General features: G+C 39.7%; 1 protein-coding gene across 6 annotated transcripts in view; it reads left to right on the top strand.

Annotated features, from left to right (window-relative positions):
• Window positions 1-20503, top strand: part of nup214 (nucleoporin 214) — a 38301-nt gene that overhangs the window by 2952 nt on the left and 14846 nt on the right. For 4 of the 6 annotated variants that reach the window (XM_046066020.1, XM_046066018.1, XM_046066022.1 and 1 more), the window contains exons 7-28: window positions 73-176; window positions 440-546; window positions 701-767; window positions 1266-1389; window positions 5387-5545; window positions 5983-6409; window positions 6534-6670; window positions 6796-6884; window positions 10410-10493; window positions 11804-11953; window positions 12562-12720; window positions 12831-12934; window positions 13026-13205; window positions 13574-13662; window positions 13747-13833; window positions 16137-16472; window positions 16823-16990; window positions 17339-17450; window positions 18913-18976; window positions 19691-19757; window positions 19914-19998; window positions 20390-20442. In XM_046066020.1, the coding sequence (XP_045921976.1) occupies window positions 73-176; window positions 440-546; window positions 701-767; window positions 1266-1389; window positions 5387-5545; window positions 5983-6409; window positions 6534-6670; window positions 6796-6884; window positions 10410-10493; window positions 11804-11953; window positions 12562-12720; window positions 12831-12934; window positions 13026-13205; window positions 13574-13662; window positions 13747-13833; window positions 16137-16472; window positions 16823-16990; window positions 17339-17450; window positions 18913-18976; window positions 19691-19757; window positions 19914-19998; window positions 20390-20442 (2952 nt within the window). The remainder of the gene's footprint in view (window positions 1-72; window positions 177-439; window positions 547-700; window positions 768-1265; window positions 1390-5386; window positions 5546-5982; window positions 6410-6533; window positions 6671-6795; window positions 6885-10409; window positions 10494-11803; window positions 11954-12561; window positions 12721-12830; window positions 12935-13025; window positions 13206-13573; window positions 13663-13746; window positions 13834-16136; window positions 16473-16822; window positions 16991-17338; window positions 17451-18912; window positions 18977-19690; window positions 19758-19913; window positions 19999-20389; window positions 20443-20503) is intronic. The other 2 variants (XM_046066019.1, XM_046066023.1) reach the window with 1 other exon arrangement.

Raw genomic sequence — 20503 nt, 5'->3', positions numbered from 1 at the left:
ACTAAGATGGATTTAATAGCATATAATGACTATGTTATAAATACAGTATATCTTTGCCATTATCTCTCACAGTTCTGGATGTACTGTGGCTGAAAACCTTTGTGTTTGCGGTGGTATATGCCGCTGCAGATGGGTCCCTTGAGACCCCTCCTGAGCTGGTGCTGATCTCCATCCCTGTGAGTATGCCCACTGAACTCACCTTATCACATCTGTATTTAAGTCAGGTTGCCCCCCTTCCAGTCTTCAGTGCCGTCTTGCTCATCACCTAAGTAGGTTAATTTGACCATATAGTACTTTTGAAAGTGAATGTGACTTGTTTGGGTGATGATAGTCTCTCGACCACAACAACAAGGTGAAGAAACGGATGTAACATTACCATATTTTTTTGCAAGCCAATGTGACAAAGTGCGATATGTTTTCATTTGTTTGTCTTTTGTAGAAGAAGGATGAGAAGGTGGAGACAAAGTATGTCAACTTCAGTGACACGGTGTACGGCAGTTGCACTGAGCGACAACACCACTACTTCCTTAGCCACGTGGAAGACTGGTAAGAATGATCCCAATTTACAGGCTTGGGTGGTGTAGTTGGCACTGTTGAGATTGAATGCGATGTTTGTTCTTTCACACTCCTCGGTTTGTTTTATTCTAATGTCATGCTAAACTGGTGTAATGTTTTGCTTTGCCTCGTGTATTTCATCCAGGGACCTTGTGTTTGCGGCATCAGCAGCTTCCATTGAAGTCAGCATCATAGCCAGACAAGAGGACAAGGTACCTAATTAAATAAAAAGCTTAAATGACTAACTCTTCTGAATATAGAAAATGAAAGGTGTCTATCACTAAGATGGATACCCATTTCAGTTCCAGGAGAGAAGTTTGAGTTACATAACTGTTCTAAAAAGTTCTTCTCCCTTAAAACACTTTTCCTTTTAAATCATTTATGCTAGCAGTGTGTCCCTCGTCTACAGTCAACAAGCCTAATGCAAAATACTTAACTAGCCTCTTGATGACAGTTAGGCCAGCTTGTATAAGGTGCTAAGGCTTTTTCAATTACTGTAATAGGTCTCTGCTCCAAACAAAATAATGTTATCTTCGGTCTTGAGTGTTGAATTCGACTTGATTTGATCAAAGCTACAACTGATTAGATGAAGTTCTGATTTTATTTAGCTTTAATTTACAGTATTTTTGAATTCTTTCTGTATGGTGTGAGGGAAAACACACCAAATGTCTGTAGACTGTGATGACCACAACAGATGCTGTCCTTTTTAGATCTGGGAGCTTTGGATCCTGGAGGATGCGAGTAGAGCCGAGCTTCCAGTGACGGAGACAAATGACGACACTTTTCCCCTTGGCTTAGCCATAGACTACACCAGCCAGCAGGAGATCCACATCAGTAAGTGAATTTGGCTTTCTGTGTTCTCTCTTCACCTGTCTGACCAGATCTGCACTTACCCTAATTTCTATTGAGCAAAGCCGGCACTCAAAGATGGTTGTCAGTTATTAAGTCTGTTTAGTGCTATTAGCGCACACACACACAAAAAAAGTTAGTTGTTTTGAATGAAGTGTGTTTGACAATGATCTGCAGGGTAAAATTATTGTTCCCCCCCCAATGGAGTCTGCTGGTGAGCGAGAGCGTTATAACTGCTGTTTCTGGTTAAACAAAAGGGATGTTACTGTTTAACAAAAAGGTCTATCTCTGTAGGCATCCTCTCCATAATGGCATGTTGCACTTTTAGTGGATGTATGCTACTTTGATGTGCGCATTTGTCTCCAAGGATTACGTTGCAGCCATTGCGGCTTGTTTTGCAGCTGCTTGTTGAGTTGTAGAGCTAGAATATTTCTGTGAATTATGGGTTTATTTCTTTTAAACCAGAGTTGGTAATTGTTGGAACAGTGGAAAGACTAATAAAAACAATTTTGGTGAGTTTTATTTTGTCTGTCTAGTTGGAGATTGCCTGATTTTGTGGCAGCTTTCTAAAAAATTCCGATGAAAGTTGTGATGTTTGGGGTGTTTTTTTGCAATGAAATTGTGGGAATAAGTGAAAACTGCAAAGGTAGATGATATAGTGATGTAGTGATTTTTTTAAAATTTATTTTTACTTTAGATTATAGTTGAATTATTAAACGGTCCCTCCAGGATTTTGAAGGCCGAACCCTAAGCATGCCTATTTAAATCAGCTTACCTTGATTTTTTTTCAGTGCTTGCAATTGACTGGGATGCAACAGCTTGTGTCACAGTAATTTGTCTAATCTGATGTCCTCCCATGCGTTTTTGCCATTCTCTGTGTATGTTTTGTGGTGACAAAGTGTCAGTATACGATTTCCTTTATGTTCAACCACAATACAGAATGTTTTGCAAAACAGTTTACCCCCATTTTGGTAAAGAACATCTGGATACTGTTTTTCCTTTTTTTGTGTGTGTGTGTCTGCGAGACTTTGGTATCACAAGTTTGCGGCGTCTTGTCAACAATGAAATGACAAGCTGACAAATGACGGCGATGATAGGTCAAATTTGCTGAAAAGTTGCGGTGATTGGTCAATGTCGCGCTGAATTCAGGGGATTTGTTGAATTTGTGTTAATGGTTGCGATCGTGCCTGGTGGACCGTTGCGGTCCACCAGGCACACGGTCCATACAGCTTCTTAAAGGAATTTGGGAAATTTATAATTTTATTAGTGATTGACCAATATGAGTTTTTCTATGTCCGCTGGCCGATATATAATACCAGTGTATATGTATAATAGGGTTGGGCGACGTGTACAAAATTTCCATCGGACGATGTCTACATTGAAACATTGTGATAGACGATGTCATCGGGAGTGTGGGCACGCAGGGGTCGGCGGGCGTCTTATGTGCATGTGTTCTTGCACAGACTTCACTCGGTAAAAAAAACGCTAGACTATTAACTTACAATAAAAGTCGCGGTGGATATTTTACGCACGCAGCAGTGACCACACAGGGTGCAGATGTTGGTTTCAGTTGGCTATGTCATTAATAAGACCACGTGCGTCTCATCTACTGCCGTGATAACAGATCGCGGGTGGAAATATCAAATATTGTGAAACAATCACAATCCCGGCTCAATGTGGTGATGTCTGTCAGCCGTTGCCATCATGGCTGTCATTTAGAATCGGCATAACATGGTGACCTTCAGAAAAGACGACTAGGAAATTTAGGGCTCTAAACAACAAACTTTTTTGTCACTTCCCAAAACTCACAAGAGGGAGCGCTAGCATTGTTCCACAGCAGCTACACTAACTAGGAAGCCTATAGCTTTGTCGGAAGACATTTTTTGTTTATCGGCCTCGTGAGTGCAGGCATTGGCCGATTATCTTAAAATGACAGATTTGGTCGACCGATTCACCAATATTTACCGTCTATCAATATCTTTAATCACAATTATGTTGTTTTTAATCAATCTTGTTGTAGTGGCAGAATTATCTTATAGTGATATAAGTTCTGAGCAGAGCAGCAGTAGGGTTGGGGGTATGTCATTTTAAATTAACTTTAATTTCATAATATTTGGTGTTTTTGCTTGTACTGCATTCCAGTGTCTTTGTTTAAGCTTCAAAGCATTTTATGTTCAACACTCAGTTAATGATCAGATGAAGCACAAATCCGCCAGGTTTCTTTGTGCATACAGCATCCACTGCAGTGCTCCATTGCAGCATGTGTAAAGAATAGTGATAAGCTACCGTCTCGGTACACTGTTTTATCTCAAATGTCCTAGTCTGCGAGACATTCACGTAGAGCTGCTGTTGCTGTCTAGTCACATCTCTCCCTGCTCACTCTAAGAACTCCCTCCCCAGCAAGAAAAAAAAAATCCTGCAATTTGAGCAACATTTTGACATGATTGTAGTCTGATCAAAAACCTTTATCCGAAGTGAGACATTAGATAGGGAAAGCGAATGGAGAGTAACGAGAGTTATCTGTGGAGGAAAAATGCACTCATTAAAATGGCTCAGACAAGCTAGAGGACCACAACAAACAACAAAGCCCAGACAATCCTGTTGCAGAATGCTGATGAGGTTTACCGTGTGCCTCTCACTTCTGTTCACTTTCTCTTTCACCCTCTCTCTTTGCTTCTCTTTATCTTTCAAACTATAGTTTCATAACTGAGATGAAACTTAACATTAGACGTTTTACTTTTGTGTTTTTGGTCTATGCATTCTGTGTATACTAAGGATCAATGTTTCTTGGAACATTATACTAATTAGCTTGAATGTATATGTTATATATGGAATCTGTATTTCTGTATGTGGGTGTATTTGTCTGCTGTAAATAGAGGTTTGAATTTATGTAGACAAAAATATACTAATATATGGTCACAATGTCAAAAGCATACATGGCAGTGCATGGACTGAATATACAGTAGATGCAAAGTATAGGATAAAGTCAGAGGTGAGTCAGTGGTAATTAATCAAACACTGGAATGTATTGAGAAAGAGCAGCTACCTCTTTTATCCCCTGATGACAGTGAAAGTTATACTTCAGGAAAAGTGTTAGATATGAGACACAGCTGTAGAGAGAACAAAGAGGACAAAGCGTTCAGTGTACTTTTTTGACATATCTGAAATGCCTACTATTAACTCTGACTAATGCCTCTTGATGCGTCTTTTTTTTGGAGGGGGTGTAAATACTCAGTTTCATCATTTAAATGTTGGTTTAGTCTGGAGTTGCCATTTTTGTCTGCAGCCTACTGCACACTGCGTGAGTTTGCAAAGTGAAGGAAAGAGGGTGTGAAGAGCAGAAAAGAGTTTGGGGGTTTGGCAAGAAGAGGAATGTGGCGGAATTTGTTTGACCAAATGAGGCATCTTTGGACAGTTGTCTCTGTACACGACTACACCGGGCCTTTTTGAACTGAACACTGGGTACTTATTTTAACCACTGGAGGGCACAAATGAGTCAAGGCCAATGAGATAAGCACCTAAAGACGGTCTTTGTGCTCAAATTCCATGATCACTTTCGTGGTTAAAGTGACAGACAGCATTTTGTCATCATGAACTAGTGAGCAGACGACACTTGCTGTAAATTGTCTCCCTTGTGCGGTGGTGTGATTTGGAAGCACAAAGCTGTGCACACTGCTAAATTATTTATAACAAGTCTTCCATAGAACTCTCAGTTAATAGACACAAGACAAAATTCCTCCCAGAGAGCTATAGAGTCTTCCTGGCTCCCTGATCTATGGAACGTTGCAAAATAGGTAAGATGGGAGGAAATTGGGTGGGGGGAGGGGGCGGGATCAGAGCGTTTTTTTTTTTTGGGAGTGGGAGTTATGTGTTTGGGATGTTTTGTAAAATTAGTCTTTTGCTGCACATCATGTACACTAGAGTTTTTCCCTGTCTGAATGTCTTTTGTCTGCCTCTGTCTTTATCCCATCTTTCTTCAAAGCTGATGAGAAGACCTTGCCACCAGCGCCCATTATGCTAATGCTATCCACAGAAGGATTACTCTGCCCATTTGCTCTGCTTAACCTCAATCCTGGGGTTAAGCAACTGGTCTCAGCCTCCACTACCCTCGCCTTGGAGGGGGAGAGACTGCCCAAGCAAGGTAAGAGAGCCAGTGAACTCGACAGATGTTTCAGTCTAAAATGTTGTTCTGAGGGCTGCACAATCCACACTCTACAAAGTTTTTTTTTCTAATCTAATAATTTCTTGTTTTTCCAGTTACTAACATTTATTGAATGAGACTAGTTGTTTTGATCATGCAAGGATCTTTGACTAGACTGAAGTGCTTACCTTTCTACAAAGCTAGAAAACTAGCAGTTTTACTCAGCCAAACTTATTCAGAAAGAGGCTTGACAACATTTGTGCAAACTCCTTTGAAGTCTGATGTGGCTGTCAGTGTTTAACCATGAAAAATGTGGACTTGTTCTTCCCTCCAAGGTGTATCCAGGTGCTTCTAGAATTAGCAACCTTTTCTTGCAAACAAAACTTGCCCAACATGTGTTGAGATCAAATGAAAGCAAATTTATTATCTGTATACAGGTTCTTTGGCAACCCAACCACCCAAAATTGCTGCCTTCACCCCATCTGCCCCAGCAACATTCCCAAACCTTGGTCTTACTTCAGCAGCTGCTTCCGCCCCTGCTGCCTCTTCCTCTGCTGCCCCATTCAACGTTGCTGTCACAGCTCCGGTGTCATCGTCGTCGTCATCAGGCTTCATTTTCTCTGTTCCAACAACAAACGCCACCTCTGCCCCTTCAGCTTTCTCCCTGGGGGTAACTGCACCTTTTGGCTCAGGATCCTCAGGCTTCTCCTTTGCCTCCAAACCTCCCTCTGACACCCCCTCAGCACTTTCAGCCTTTTCTTTCACCCCTTCAATCAAACCATCAGCAGTGGCTCCTCCAGCATCAACACCACAGAGCATTGCTGCTGCCTCTCCACAAATGGTGAAAATGAATCTAAATGAGAGGTAAAATGCTAGTTTTGACCTTTCATATATTATGATATTTAATTAGAAACTTGAGGTATGTATACGTACGTACATGCAGTAAGTACATAGAAGGACTTTAAAAGTTTGCTTGCTCTTTCCAAAGGTTTTCAGCACTGGAGACCCCAGCACCAACCCCGCAGTCTTTCTCCTTTAATTCCTCGCTGCCCAAAACAGTGGTCTCCAATTCCACTTCTTTAACCGCTCCTCCACTCTCAGTCACTAAGCCACCAGCTGTATTAGGTAAGAAAGTCCTGCCTTGCTTCCTTGACTATTACACTTTGCACAAGTATGTCATTCTGGTTATATGTAATTTTTAAGTGTTAATGGCTTGGGTTTTGATTCTAATATTGTTGGTGGTTTTGCAGCCCCAGTGCGCCCAGTTCAAACCAGCACACCACCCACGGTCGTCCAGAAACCTGCTCCTGCTGTCCAGGGTGGTGTCCAAACTCCACAGGTCCTGTCTCTTTATTATGAAGGAATTATTTTATGTAGAGAAAGTTAAATTAAAATAGACAGCAGTTTTTAAATGAAGCAATTGTTGGTTAAAAGGTTATTGGATAAAAGTTTTATACCAAAAGTAGTCCTTGCTGCAGCTGCCCCGGGTTCGAGTTCGACCCGTGGCTCTTTTGTGGCATGCGTAACGTGTCAACAAAATCAAACAATGATTTTGTACCTGTCTTAATCCAGTGTTCAGATTTCACAACGAGCGTGCCCTTCACCAAAATGTCCGGTTCTTTAAATAGATGCAAATTATATAATAAATGCATATTTCATTTATTTGCACATTTAAACCAAATATTTCAGAAAACAAAAAAATTGTCTTAATGTACTGTAAGTAATGCAGTAACTAGGAAAGTTTCATGGTGTTATCTATCCACCTGTAGAGTCTCGCCTTAAAGCCCATGATGTACTTGCATTTAACTATGCCTTCGCTTACGCAAGATGGCTGTCATGCGTTTCTTGCGTTCCTTTCAAGTGTAGGTTGTGCACGTCTTCAGCAGGGGTGGAAACTAACTTTTTGGCTCACCTTCCAAGGTGGCTGGTAGACGAAAAAATCCACCATCCACCTTGGAAGGTGAGCCAAAAAGTTAGTTAGCGTATTTTTTACCTGCCAAAATATAAATAGCCTTTTGTGTTACATATACATTTGTATCCATAATTTTAATCAAGATAATAAGGTATCAAGTCAAATACAAACTTAAAGAAGAGGCCAGAGTGAAATGTGAAGCAATATTATATTATTGCTATTAAATGTACTTAAGATATAACAGTAAATTATTTTCTAAACTTACAAGATGCTTATTAATCATTCAACTTCATTATCAATGCTCACTCTTAATCATGCTTTATCATTTAACTGAAACGTCATCAGACTGCTCACTTTATAAGGTATGGAGCCGGAAAGGGGGGTTCGATGTGATCCATCTTTGAGCCGGGAATGTAGGTGACAGAGATGAGACGGAGACCGAACGATCTCTGTGTGAAGGACATGCCGCTGATGCGGACTGCTATGTGAAAGCACACATGGTTGCGGGATAATGCTGGAATCTTTTGTTCAGTATGAATAAGCAAATGCAGAATATATGCTGATATTCTTTCAGCATTGATCTCCGTACGAAAGCGGCAACAGTCTCACTCTTTCCCTGCTGTCCCCAAATGCCCACCCCTTTACAAATCTACGCCAATAAAACACAAGTAACATGAAATGAACATAAACAACAACCAATGAACCCCCTAATCCGTGTGTTATACAATTTAGAACCCTTTGGTACATCGGGGACCAATTTAAGTGCGACACACAACCAACAAGAACGTCTGTCTGCTGCTAATTACTATCAAACAGCTATTATCTGCCGATATCATGCTGAATACTTTTACCCGCCAATGTGCCGGGTGGCCTTCCAACATTTAGCTACCAAACAAAAAAATCCAGCCGCATTTGGTGGGTGTTAATTTCCATCCCTGGTCTTAAGGAATCAACGCTACGAGTCTGCAACATGCAATTCCCCACATAAATGTTGGATGTTAGATGCAGAATGAGTTTGAAGAATTGATGTAATGATTCAAAGCAAATGTGGAGCAATTTGTTTATACTAACCTATAGTGATACCAGCAGGAGAGTCAGCTAATGTTACATTAGCTCAGACCTTCCACTGTTTGCTAATTATTGATCAATTTAAATTTCTTGACGTTTTACTGATACTCAGGTACTCAACTTCTCCACCGTCTCAGTCGCTGTAACTTACGTGACCCACATAATGTACAGTACTGCAACAAAACGGCGCAGGACAACAACACGGACAAAGACCCATCCACTACAGTAATGTTATATACTGCAGTCCAACTGTTATAAAGTGTTATTTATAATATTCAGTCTAAGCTACAGCTTGGAATGCTTGTTCTTACGCATTTATTGCGGGATCTCTGTATGAAAGCGGCTGTGTTTCAGATTATACTCACTCATGAGTTCAAGCATGGGTACAATTGCTACAAGCCCCTGCACTGGCAAGAATGGTAGTGCGAAAGGCCAAGAAGAGTCCAAGGATCACCACCAAGGCCATCCTGATGAATCTAGAGCTGCAACGATTAGTCGATTATTCGATCTCAAGAAAATTAATCGACAACTATTTTGATAATCTATTAATGGTTTCGGTCATTTTTTAAAGCAAAAATGTGGAAAATCGCATGTTTAATCTTTGCTGCTATTCTTTTTCATTTATGACGATAAATGAAGAGTCTTTGGGTTGTGGACTGTTAGTTGGACAGAAGAAGCAATTTAAAGACGTCACTTTGGGATCTGGAAAGTTGTACAGTTAGCACACGTATTTTTGGTAATGTTAAATCCACTGAAATTTACCAGTGCGAGCTGACAGGCAGGTTAGTGACTTTATCCTCATTCATTTTTAGTAATTTTCTCTCTTTACAAAGACAAGTGTTGCAGAATGGGAGTCCTACATGAAGAGAGGCTAAGAAGTATTTTTGTTACGCGATACGAGACTCGCATACATCATTATTCATCAAATTGGTTCAGACTTGATGAATTTAGCGTGAGGATACACATGTGACAGCGTCCGGTTTTCAAAATAAGGTGTCTATATACTATGGAAATAAGAAAACAAATGTGAAAAACCTTGTTCAGTATTTGGGAAAGTTTTTCATCATATTCGCTTTCAGCTTCGGTCAAGAATTTTCCTTTCGGTGCATCCCTAATCTTAACTTCATTAGAACCATAATCTCCTTGATTGTCGCCATGTTTGTTTACGTTGTGCAAATACTGAAGTTATCAAGGAGGATATTCAGGTGTCTGCTATGGATGATTTGGCCCTGATCTGCCTCCTAGTGGATAAATGTTAAATCCTCCAGGGACATGCAAAGTACGCAAGCAAGTATGTGAACTATTAAATTATGTCGGTGTAGTTCGTCTACGTGTATGCATTGTTTAAAAAGCAAGTATATCAGCACCTTTAAGAAACAAAAATTTAGTGATAGATCAATGTTCGGTCCCCATAGAAACTACTCCACAACAATAATTCATTCTAACTAATTCATGAAGCATCCAGTAAACAAGAAAATGTGAAAAGAGTAAAAGACATAATGTCAAAAGTAAGCCCAAAAGTAATTTGAAAATGTAATATTAGCATCAGACAGCTAGGATAATGTCTAGATTTGAATCATAATATAACAATTATAAAATGGCTATAATAAAGAGTACCTGATGCTCAGTAGATAAAATATGCACGATTTTCATGGTAACAGATCTGACAAAAGGTTAGATGTAATAATCTCAGTTAAATTGCAACTACATACTTGCGGTTGCTACTAGCAACAGAATGTTCAACTGTCGGGGACAGAAGAATAGTGTGAATCATTTTACATTACAGACACTTGTGGGTTTTTTGTTTAAACCTATATTGGTTCTGTGTATTTAATGGTGTGTGGATCTTACTGACTTTATGTACTTAACCACTTCTTGATGCAGGCAGCTGTTAGTGTGAAGGCCCTGGAGAGGCAGCTGCAGCAAAAGAAAGACTGTGATCCCATAATGGCTGGTATATTGGAGGAGGTGAGTCATATCATCCAAGAACTGGAGTACCATGTAGCACTTTTAATTGCTGAACTTGTGAAAAAAGAGCCTCGTTACCCAAGTCATGTGGGGGGAAAATACTTGCTAGCTATATGCTTGTATTCATGTTGCAGGTTTCCTTGTATAATTTTTCCTACTGATAAAACTTGATAGTATGTGAAATCTGTAAATGTATTTAAGGTAACTGTGCTGTTGGCTTGTTCTTGTATTTTTATTAAGGTACACATGTTTTTTGTCACAACACAATTTCAGTTGAAATTTTCATGCAATTAGCGTTATATGTTAGTATTAAGGGTCACAAATTAAGTTTGGTGGCCCTGCGATGGACTGGCGACCTGTCCAGGGTGTACCCCGCCTTGTGCCCGATGTCAGCTGGGATTGGCTCCAGCCCCCCCGCGACCCTGTACGCAGGATAAGCGGTTGACGATGGATGGAAATTAAGTTTGGTTCCTTTTGTCGCACCAGCTCTTCTAAAGTTCAAGACTAACTTAGTTATAACATCAGTGTTTACTAAGTGGAACTAGTTACTTTACCACACAAACTAGTTACCAAGTAGTAACTACCAGGTGTAACTGCGACATACAGTTAGCTAACTGAACTAGCTAACAGACAGCGCAGAAATTAGCTTGCTAATATATGACCTGTTCAGATTGAAGAATGAAAATATAAATATGGTCGCCATATATGTCCTGAGACTTTATCAAAAAGCTTTTTAATATTCATATAAACAGTAGGCTTTTAAAGACATTTCACAAAAACACAATATACATAATATTATAAAGCATTATACTGATAACGTCAGGCTAATTAGCTCAGTTTGGATACCTTGTTTGGCTATTTCTCACTGCCTCTTAACTGCATAAACACTACGTTCTGTGAAACGCATAAAGCGAAGTAATACCCACATTTACAAAGGATTGCCATTAATGTTACATAGTTAACAGTCAGTGCGACAAATGTTTTCTGGCAACTGATTTATATCAATATATACTATAAATAAATATACATACACATATTTCTTGTTTTATTGCTTACATACATGTATGTCTAAGTTAAGACATTTATTAGCTGAAATGGTGCAACCCAATTTAGTTTTTCTTCCTACTATAGTAGTTGCTAAGAACTTAGGATGGACTTTACATAAACATGAAGGATTTACAAGTACCTGGAGCAACTCGCTACTGGTCATCATTAACATAGCATGTTATGTACACCCTGTGCCCAAATGAGTCTGGACAATTTATCCTCAAGTTGTTTTGTCACGAAGCATGTCCCTGACTTGTCATCAGATCGCACACTTCCAGAAGGAGTTAGATGACCTGAAGGCACGAAGCGCAAGAGCTGACTTCAAAGTTGGCACCAATGAGGAGATGAAGGAGTTGAGGAAGGAGTCAGAGGACCTCCATATTTTCACCCTGGAGATAAAGGAAACAACAGAGGTAAAACCGTGTGTGAAAAAACAAAAAAAACAATCAGCTGTTGCTTGAGGATGACCCAAATCCCTATTGGCAAAATTACACTAGCCGGCCAAATACTATCCTCAACAGCTGCCTCCTACTCTGTATGCAATGGTCTTAGCAGAACAGAATCACTGTCACAAGTTCACAGTGTTAGGATAAATAAAAATACCAGCATGTGCACCATCTTCTCCTCTTGTGGCTGTGGGGGATGATGCATACATTTTTGGTATTTAGATATTATTGTTTGGGCTAGCCCTTTTAACAAGAAAATTTTTTCAAAGTATGTAGCCTATGTTCTGCCTGTGCTCTTCTCCCATTTTAACTTTTGATCTTGAAAAGTGCACCGAACAATGGTATTGTGGACAACCTTAAATATTCCATTCTTATTTATTAACTTGTATGACTTATACTACAGAAATATGCTTTTGCATTCATCTCATGTTGTAATACTTTTGTGTACATTTATTTAAACTCAACATTAGACTTTTTTGTATTGGCAGAATTATAGTGTGAGCTTTTTTGCATTGTCATAATTATTTTGCTGGTTCATTTTAGTAGTTGTTTCATTTTCTTCTTCTGATTTGCAGTCTCTACATGGGGACATTGGTATACTGAAGACCACCCTACTGGAGGGCTTTGCGGGGACAGAAGAAGCCAAGGCCCAGAGTGAGTTGAGGAGAGACAGAAATTACAGGCAGCTGCTGTACAAAAAACCTCTGGACCCACGCAGTGAGGAACACCTCAAGGTGAAAAACAGGAGGACGGATGACTTAAACATTGTTTACATGAAAGGAATACTTTTTGTAAAACCTTTTAAAAGCATACATTTGATCTATTTATATTTTCCTTTATGCAGGAGATTCGCAGGCTGTACCAGTATGTTTCGTTTGCTGTGGAAGATGTTAATGACGTGTTGGATGTGGAATGGGAGAAACACCTGGAAAATAAGAAAAAGCAGAAGTAAGCACAAAAGACCAGCTATTTGAGTATTTGATACCAAAAGGATTTGGGTTAAGTATCAATTGTCATGAAATACTTCACTTCTTCACAGACACATGGTCGTGCCAGGGCGTGAGGGTCTGTTTACTACACTGGCCAACAACCTGTACATTATCAACCAGCAGAAGAACAGATTGGACCAGTTGGTCAAGGAACTCTCCTCACTGCGCCTCTATAACAAGACTACCACTTCAGCTGTAAACCGCAATACTGCAACTGCAACAGATGCAGGGTAGGAGCTGGCTAAGCACACAAGTAGGAATGTGAAAATCTAGGGATAATTTGTAATACATTTTGTAGTTCTTTTTTGAGAAGGAAGATTCTGCAGAATAGGTTTGGGAATCAGAGACCTATCTAAAACAGCTTTTGAATATTAAAATGAAATACTTTCAACTCTTTTTTTGTTTTCATAACTGGATGGCATAATAGCTAACAATATAATCAACATACTCCATAGGTAACATAAAGATTGCACAAATGTCTTTCAGTGTAGCAGCCAACATCAATTTCTATTTATGTGCACCAGTACCCTACAAATAGCCCTTAAAAAAGGTGGTGTTGTTTGCAACTTGAACAACTTATTTCTGTGTTTTATGGCAGTTTGGAAAGCGAGCTTGAGAGTTTAAGGGACGCACTCCTGAAAGCCAGACTGGACACCACCCCCCCGAAGACCAAATCCAAATCACCAGGTATCAATCTTTATATAGTTTTGATGTATAAACAATATCTCCTTTCTTAATTTCAACATTTACTAACTGTAGATGTTTGTCCAGCAGTCAAGATATCGCCTATGAAACAGTCCCAGCTGCGGAACTTCCTCTCAAAGGGACAGATGCCTCCTGTCCGCTCAACTGCACCAGGTATACATATCCTGCTCTAACTAGTTTAACAAGGGGTACGTTAATATCCATTGGTAGGAATCTTTCCTGTGTAACTTTACTGATTTAGAAATTTGCAGTGGTGGACAGTAATTAAGTACATTTGCTCGAGTACTGTACTTACACTAAACAAAATTATAAACGCAACAATCTTGTTTTTGCCCCCATTCATCATGAGCTTAAGACTTTCTCTATGTACACAAAAGGCCAATTTCTCTCAAATATTGTTCACAAATCTTTCAAACTATGTTAGTGAGCACTTCTCCTTTCCCGAGATAATCCATCCACCTCACAGGTGTGGCATATCAAGATGCTGATCAGACAGTATGGGTATTGCACAGTTGTGCCTTAGGCTGGCCACAATGAAAGGCCACTCGAAAATGTGCAGTTTCACTGTATTGAGGGGGATCTGGGGGGGGGTCTGGAAACCAGTCAGTATCTTGTGTGACCACCATAACCTCACACTGTGCAACACATCTCCTTTGCATAGAGTTGGTCAGGTTGTTGATTGTGGCCTGTGGAATGTTGGTCCACTCCTCTTCAATGGCTACACGAAGTTGCTGGATATTGGCAGGACCTGGAGCACGCTGTTGAATACGCAGATCCAGGGCAACCCAAACATGCTCAATGGGTGACATGTCCGGTGAGTATGCTGGCCATGCAAGAACTGGGATGTTGTCAGCTTCCAGGAATTGTGTAGAGATCCTTGTAACATGGGGCCGTGCATTATCATGCTGCAACATGAGGTGATGGTCGTGGATGAATGGCACAACAATGGGCCTCACTCACTCTCGTCACTGTATCTCTGTGCATTCAAAATGCCATCAATAAAATGCACCTGTGTTCGTTGTTCATAACACATGCCTGCCCATACCATAACCCCACTGCCACAAGGTTGACATCAGCAAACTGCTCACCCACACGACTCCAGACACGCTGTCTGCCCATCTGCATGTACAGTGATAACTGGGGTTCATCCGTGAAGAGAATGCCTCTCTAAAGTGCTAGACGCCATCGCATGTGAGCATTTGCCCACTCAAGTCGGTAACGACGATGAACTGCAGTCAGGTCGATCAGCAACATGATATGCCACACCTGTGAGGTGGATGGATTATCTCGGCAAAGGAGAAGTGCTCACTAACACAGATTTTGACAGATTTGTGAACAATATTTGAGAGAACTTGTCCTTTTGTGTACAAAGAGAAAGTCTTAGATCTTTGATTTCGGCTCATAATCAATGGGGGCAAAAACCAAAGTGTTGCGTCCATGATTTTGTTCAGCCTAAGTACAAATTAAACTACCCAACAGTTTATACAAGTACAGTTGAAACAATTAATAGATTGACACTGAAATTAACTGGCAACTACTTTGATTGTTTAAGATATTCTTCATGTTAAAAAAAGGGGGGGGTTCTTCCTTCACAAACATGAAGATTTGCTGCTTCTCCTTTTAATTATTTTATTTCTAATAATTTTGAGCTTTGTACTGTTGGTTAGACAAAGCAAACATTGTGAAGTTGTCTCTGTAGGCTCTAGAATTTCAAAAATTGATTAATGGAGAACATAATCAGCCGATTAATCCATAATGAAAATAATCCTTAGTTGCACTCGGATACTCAAAAGTTAAAAATGAGCTCCCTCTCAACAATTACAACAGTAAAATCCAGCTTTTACATGAATGCATGAGGACGAGTAATAATCTAAAAATAGTTTAACAGTCACAGGACATGTTTCTCTTTAAATACATTTTCCTGATTATACTTACATACTTTTACTTTAGTAACATTTTCAATGCAGGACTGTATCTTTAAATTCTCTTTCTCATGTCTACTATTTTTAAAAGCAGGTACTTTAGTACTTTGAGTCAAGTAGATGGGTTTTTTTTGTATTTAAATTGAAGACTTCTACTTTTGAGTAATGTTTAGCAAGGGTATCTCTACTTTTAATCAAGTACAGGATTTGTGTACTTTGTCCACCACTGGAAGTCTGTGGTTGCATGAAAGTTTAAGAATGTAGTTTTAGCTTTGCCATCAAACTCTCAAGGGGACTTTAATATTAGCCATCAAACAAATAGGAAGAATGTTCACTTAAATAGGGATGTTTTAGGGTTACAGTCATTTTAACAGTGCAAAATACCTTGTCAAAATTCAACATTTGAGGAACACTATAATGTCAGTGAGATTCATGTTGAAATATTTATGTTCATAACAGTGTTTAAAACAAGAAATTACCATAATGCAGCTCAGTTATTAGAGATCCAAATGTTGTTCATCTATTCTCTTTCAGCCAACCTGTCTCGCTCAGCCTTCCTTTCACCTAAATACTATGAGGACTTGGATGATGTGAGCTCTACATCCTCCCTGTCCCAGTCCCTGGAGCCTCACCCGGCTCACTTGGAGCGGGAGGAGGAGGAGGAGGAAGAGGAGGAGGAGGAGGAGGAGGAACTACAGCCAGAACCCCTTCCCCTTGTCATTCCCCCAGCATTGTCAACCCCCCGCCACCCCACAGTGGTGAGGACTCCCTCTATCCAGCCAGGCTTCGGGGCCATCCAGTCCACCCCTTTAACCAAGCTTCACTCAGTACAGGGTATGGGCTTTGGACTCAGCCCTATTGCCAGCCCTGGTGAGTAAATCATACCAACTATTGCTATTCATTAAAGATGCGATGATTGAGTGAGGCACGAGATGACTTCTTGTAGATGTCACATCTAACACACATTGCAGCTGCTAGTAGACGTGCTTTGTTTCATAAATGTCACTCCCTGTATTGATGGGGTGGTGATGGCGCATAGATAAGATCCTTGCCTGTGGTGTGGGAGACCTGGGTTTGATTCCCGCTGTGAGACATTCGCCGTTGTGTCCCTGAGCAAGACACTTAACCCCTAGTTGCTCCAGAGGCGTGCAACCTCTGACATGTATAGTTGCTTTGGATAAAAGTGTCAGCTAAATGAATAAATGTACATGATATTTCAGTTCCAACTAATAAGATCAACCTCAGCGGGGCTGATAGCACTGCCCTTGCCACAAAGACAGTGAAACATGGAGCCCCACCAACCGAGAGGACCATCCCTGTCACCATCCCTGCCCATCAGGCTGCAGCCAATGCTGCTCTACGCAGGCAGATGGCCAATCAGAAGTCGGGTAGGAAGAACATGCAACAGTCAGCCTTTCAAATATTTGTTTAATTTTAAATGGTTTTATGGGTAAAAGTGTGTTTGTATACCGAGCTGTTTATTTAATATTGTATTGCTGTTCCCACTGTCATTCACCAGAGGGAGACACAGACTTCCAGACTTAATAATGTGAAACTGGTAGATTTATGTGCCCCATTATATCTGAGAATCACTTTCTAAGCTGTTACTTTCATTATAATTCATACCAGGCTTAAATTGCCATAGAAACACTGGTATTGTCTTTTTTTAATATAAACACTGTGTGTTTGTATTAACATATCTGTGTGGTGTTCACATATGCGTTTGTTTGTTCCAGCTGTTGTCAGTACTTCCTTGACAGAGTCCGCTTTGAAGACAGTTCCTCAGGTGGTCAATGTCCAGGAGTTCAAGGACAAAGGGCCTCCTGCGCCGGTTTCCAATATCGTCAGGTAAACACTCGCAGATTATACATAATTGTTAGCCCTCGAATCATTGTCTGCAGACGTGCTGTTTGTTTCTTATCAAAGTACTTCAAAACTTCAAAACCAATATATGTCCTAACTGGTTTTTGTGCATTTCACTTTGAATTAAACTGGAGTATTTTTTGGCACATGTCACATTTGGCAGATAAAGTTAATTAGCTTTTTGGTGTTTCCCATTTTACTCAACATCTCATTGTAATAAAGTACTTTCTTATCTATCTAATCGGTCTCATCTATATATTTTTTGTTTAAATTTAAGCATGTTATATAATACATATGGCATTAAATCATGCCTGTATCCGCTTGGATCTATTTCTGATACGGTGAGCAGACAGCCTGTCACTATGAGTCCTCGAGGGGTCCAGTGTTTGTTTTGAGTGTGTCTCCTCGGTATAGATTTATCAGGTCACTGACTCCACCTACACTTATCCAATGCACACAAACGGCAAAGGCCAGGGGGTCTCTGACAACATCTTACATTTGCATCCTGACTTGTATCCTCAAGCACGAAATCTCTTCCATATTTATATTTATTAGTTTTTAAATTTAGTCTTACTTTCCAATGTTAAGGGATTTTAAATGAAACAATCACTATGATATTAAAGTCCTGACTGGTGTTTTTAAGGAGATCTGAGATATGTTTGTAAGCTTATTGTGTGATCAGTGTATGAAGGTTATGGTTGTGTATTAATAAAGGGTACAGCTTAAAGTTAACACTACAATCTTAAACCAATATGCTGGAGAAGGGAGTCAAAACAAAACTGTGTGAATACTTAGACTGCACTGGCGAATGGTCTATTTTCATACCATTATCTTCTTCACTTCCCTTTCTTCATGTCTTTCACTTGGCTATTTATTCACTCCATGATTCACGCACTTTTTTTTTTTTTGCCCTTTCCTGCCTCCTGCACCTTACTCTTTCTGCCTCACTGTGCTGTGCTCCACTTTTGTGCTTGATATTTCGGCAGGCCTTCCCTCCTTGGGGCTTTTCCCAAATAAAGCCTCCTTACAATAACAAACAAGCAAAGCAAAGCATTGTGAGAGTAAGATGATTATGACTGAGGGCTTTTCACCGATTCCGCACTAACATACTTTATTGTTTCTGTCCTCGAATGATTCCCTGCTTTATATAGAGACCAATATGTGTATCTTTTATTTTACCTGAACTAAATTCTTAATTTATTTTGTTAATCGCTAATTGAGACGTGAACTGTGTGAACCAAGCAATCAGAATGAAAATTGTGCGACAATAGGCTTCTATAGAGGAAGTATTATATAAAGGAAATATTTGGTAGCAGATAACAGGTTTTTGGTGGTGGACCCTCATTTTATAAAACCTGAACACTTTATTTACCAAAATCTTCCGGTGTTTGTGAAGTTATTCCATGTGGATGGAAAAACACTGTCCGTCTTTTGCTCTCATTCCCAGCTCATCAGTACCAGATCCAGCAGCTCAGGTCTTTGCAACAGTTTCTTCCAACCAGGCCAAACGAGTGAGTACTATATCTATCTGTTACACACCAAGCTGTTGGTCACCTTTTCATATATTTGTTAACCCACACAGCTTCATCTCAATATATGTATTATTTACGTGACATGTTATCCTTGAAATAGTTCAGAAGAAAAAAAGTCATGTGTTATTATGGAATTAATGAAACATAAAAGTAATGTCAGCATTGTCAAAATACAGTGAGAGGATACATTTTTTATCCAAGCCTAGCACATATGCTTAAAACACTTTATCTGCTCCTCTCATAGCACTTAATAATAATTACCTAAAAGGAAATATGAAAATACTCTTTGTAACTATAAAGAACATTCAGCTAGCGAAAATTCACAGATTGCTGACAGCTTTGCATATGAAGACACACCATTAACTGCGAGGGTGAGAAATGTCCCAGCTCCCTCCCATGTTGATGTTACAAATTACAGTTGGGTGACAGGGGAACTCCTTGCACAAATCGTCACTGTTCAGGCCCAAGTTCAATTTAATACGAATGACCCAAACATTCTGATCTCCAGCCACATGTGTGGACATACACACGTTTTGTCTGTACGTATGCCGTAAGATTGCATCTTACTCAATAGAACCTGCCTAATAATTTTTTTTTAATATTTCATACATATAATAAATATAACATGTTTTTTTTCTGTATTACGATTTGTATAATTAAGTTGTAAGTGGCTTTTTAAAACTGTCTCTGCAGAATCCTAGCCAGGGTATCCAGAAGATGTCCACTGAAAGTACAACCCCACTGGGAGGCTTCATGTTTGGTAAGCACTGGTTAGATATATGTGCATACATACGTTTCCTCCTACCTATTGTCCAGATTTGGTTATACATAAACAAAATTACAGTGTAGAACATTTCTTATGATTCTTCTATTCTAAAAGATTTTGACTGACTTCATAAACTTCTGCGTCCTTCAGGTCAGTCGTCCAAAACAGATGTTTCCGTGGCTCCTGCTAGTTCAGCAGAGCAAAGCTCCAGCAAAGGTTTCTCCTTCACATCAGGGTGAGGCAACTTATAAATATTAAAGAAGACTTCTGAAATGTAAAGAAGGCCTTTTGCTATATTATATCATGAATTGAAATAAGAAAATAAAAATGTTCATGAGTTCTTGTGGGTCGAAGTAGCTATTGCAGCTATAATGGGCTGTGTACCAAAAGAGTGTGGTTAGGGTCTAATTTATTAATTTCTTTCTCTGCCCCTGACTCCTAATCTAACCAGAGAGGTGGAGGTGGACAGTCATCTACTACACCTCCCTTTTGCTGTGATTCTACAGCAATTTGATCAGATCCTTCTCAAAATGATACCTTGCCCACATATTGTGTTTCACTCTGAAACATTAGAGACATTTTAGTTTTTGTCACTGTTTCATTGCGACTTTACTTGTCTTATACAGGTCCTCGGGCTTCAGTTTTGCTTCAGTTCCACAGGTAGCTGGAATTTCACAAGGTAAAAACAGCATTGCTGCTTGGTATCAGAAAGAATGATGTCAAACATCATCATTTAACAG

This window comes from Micropterus dolomieu, linkage group LG13 (assembly GCF_021292245.1).
Source record: "Micropterus dolomieu isolate WLL.071019.BEF.003 ecotype Adirondacks linkage group LG13, ASM2129224v1, whole genome shotgun sequence".
NCBI classification, from domain to species: Eukaryota; Metazoa; Chordata; class Actinopteri; order Centrarchiformes; family Centrarchidae; genus Micropterus; species Micropterus dolomieu.
Note: the sequence above shows the minus strand (reverse complement) of the source record. Positions and strands in the feature narration are given on the sequence as shown.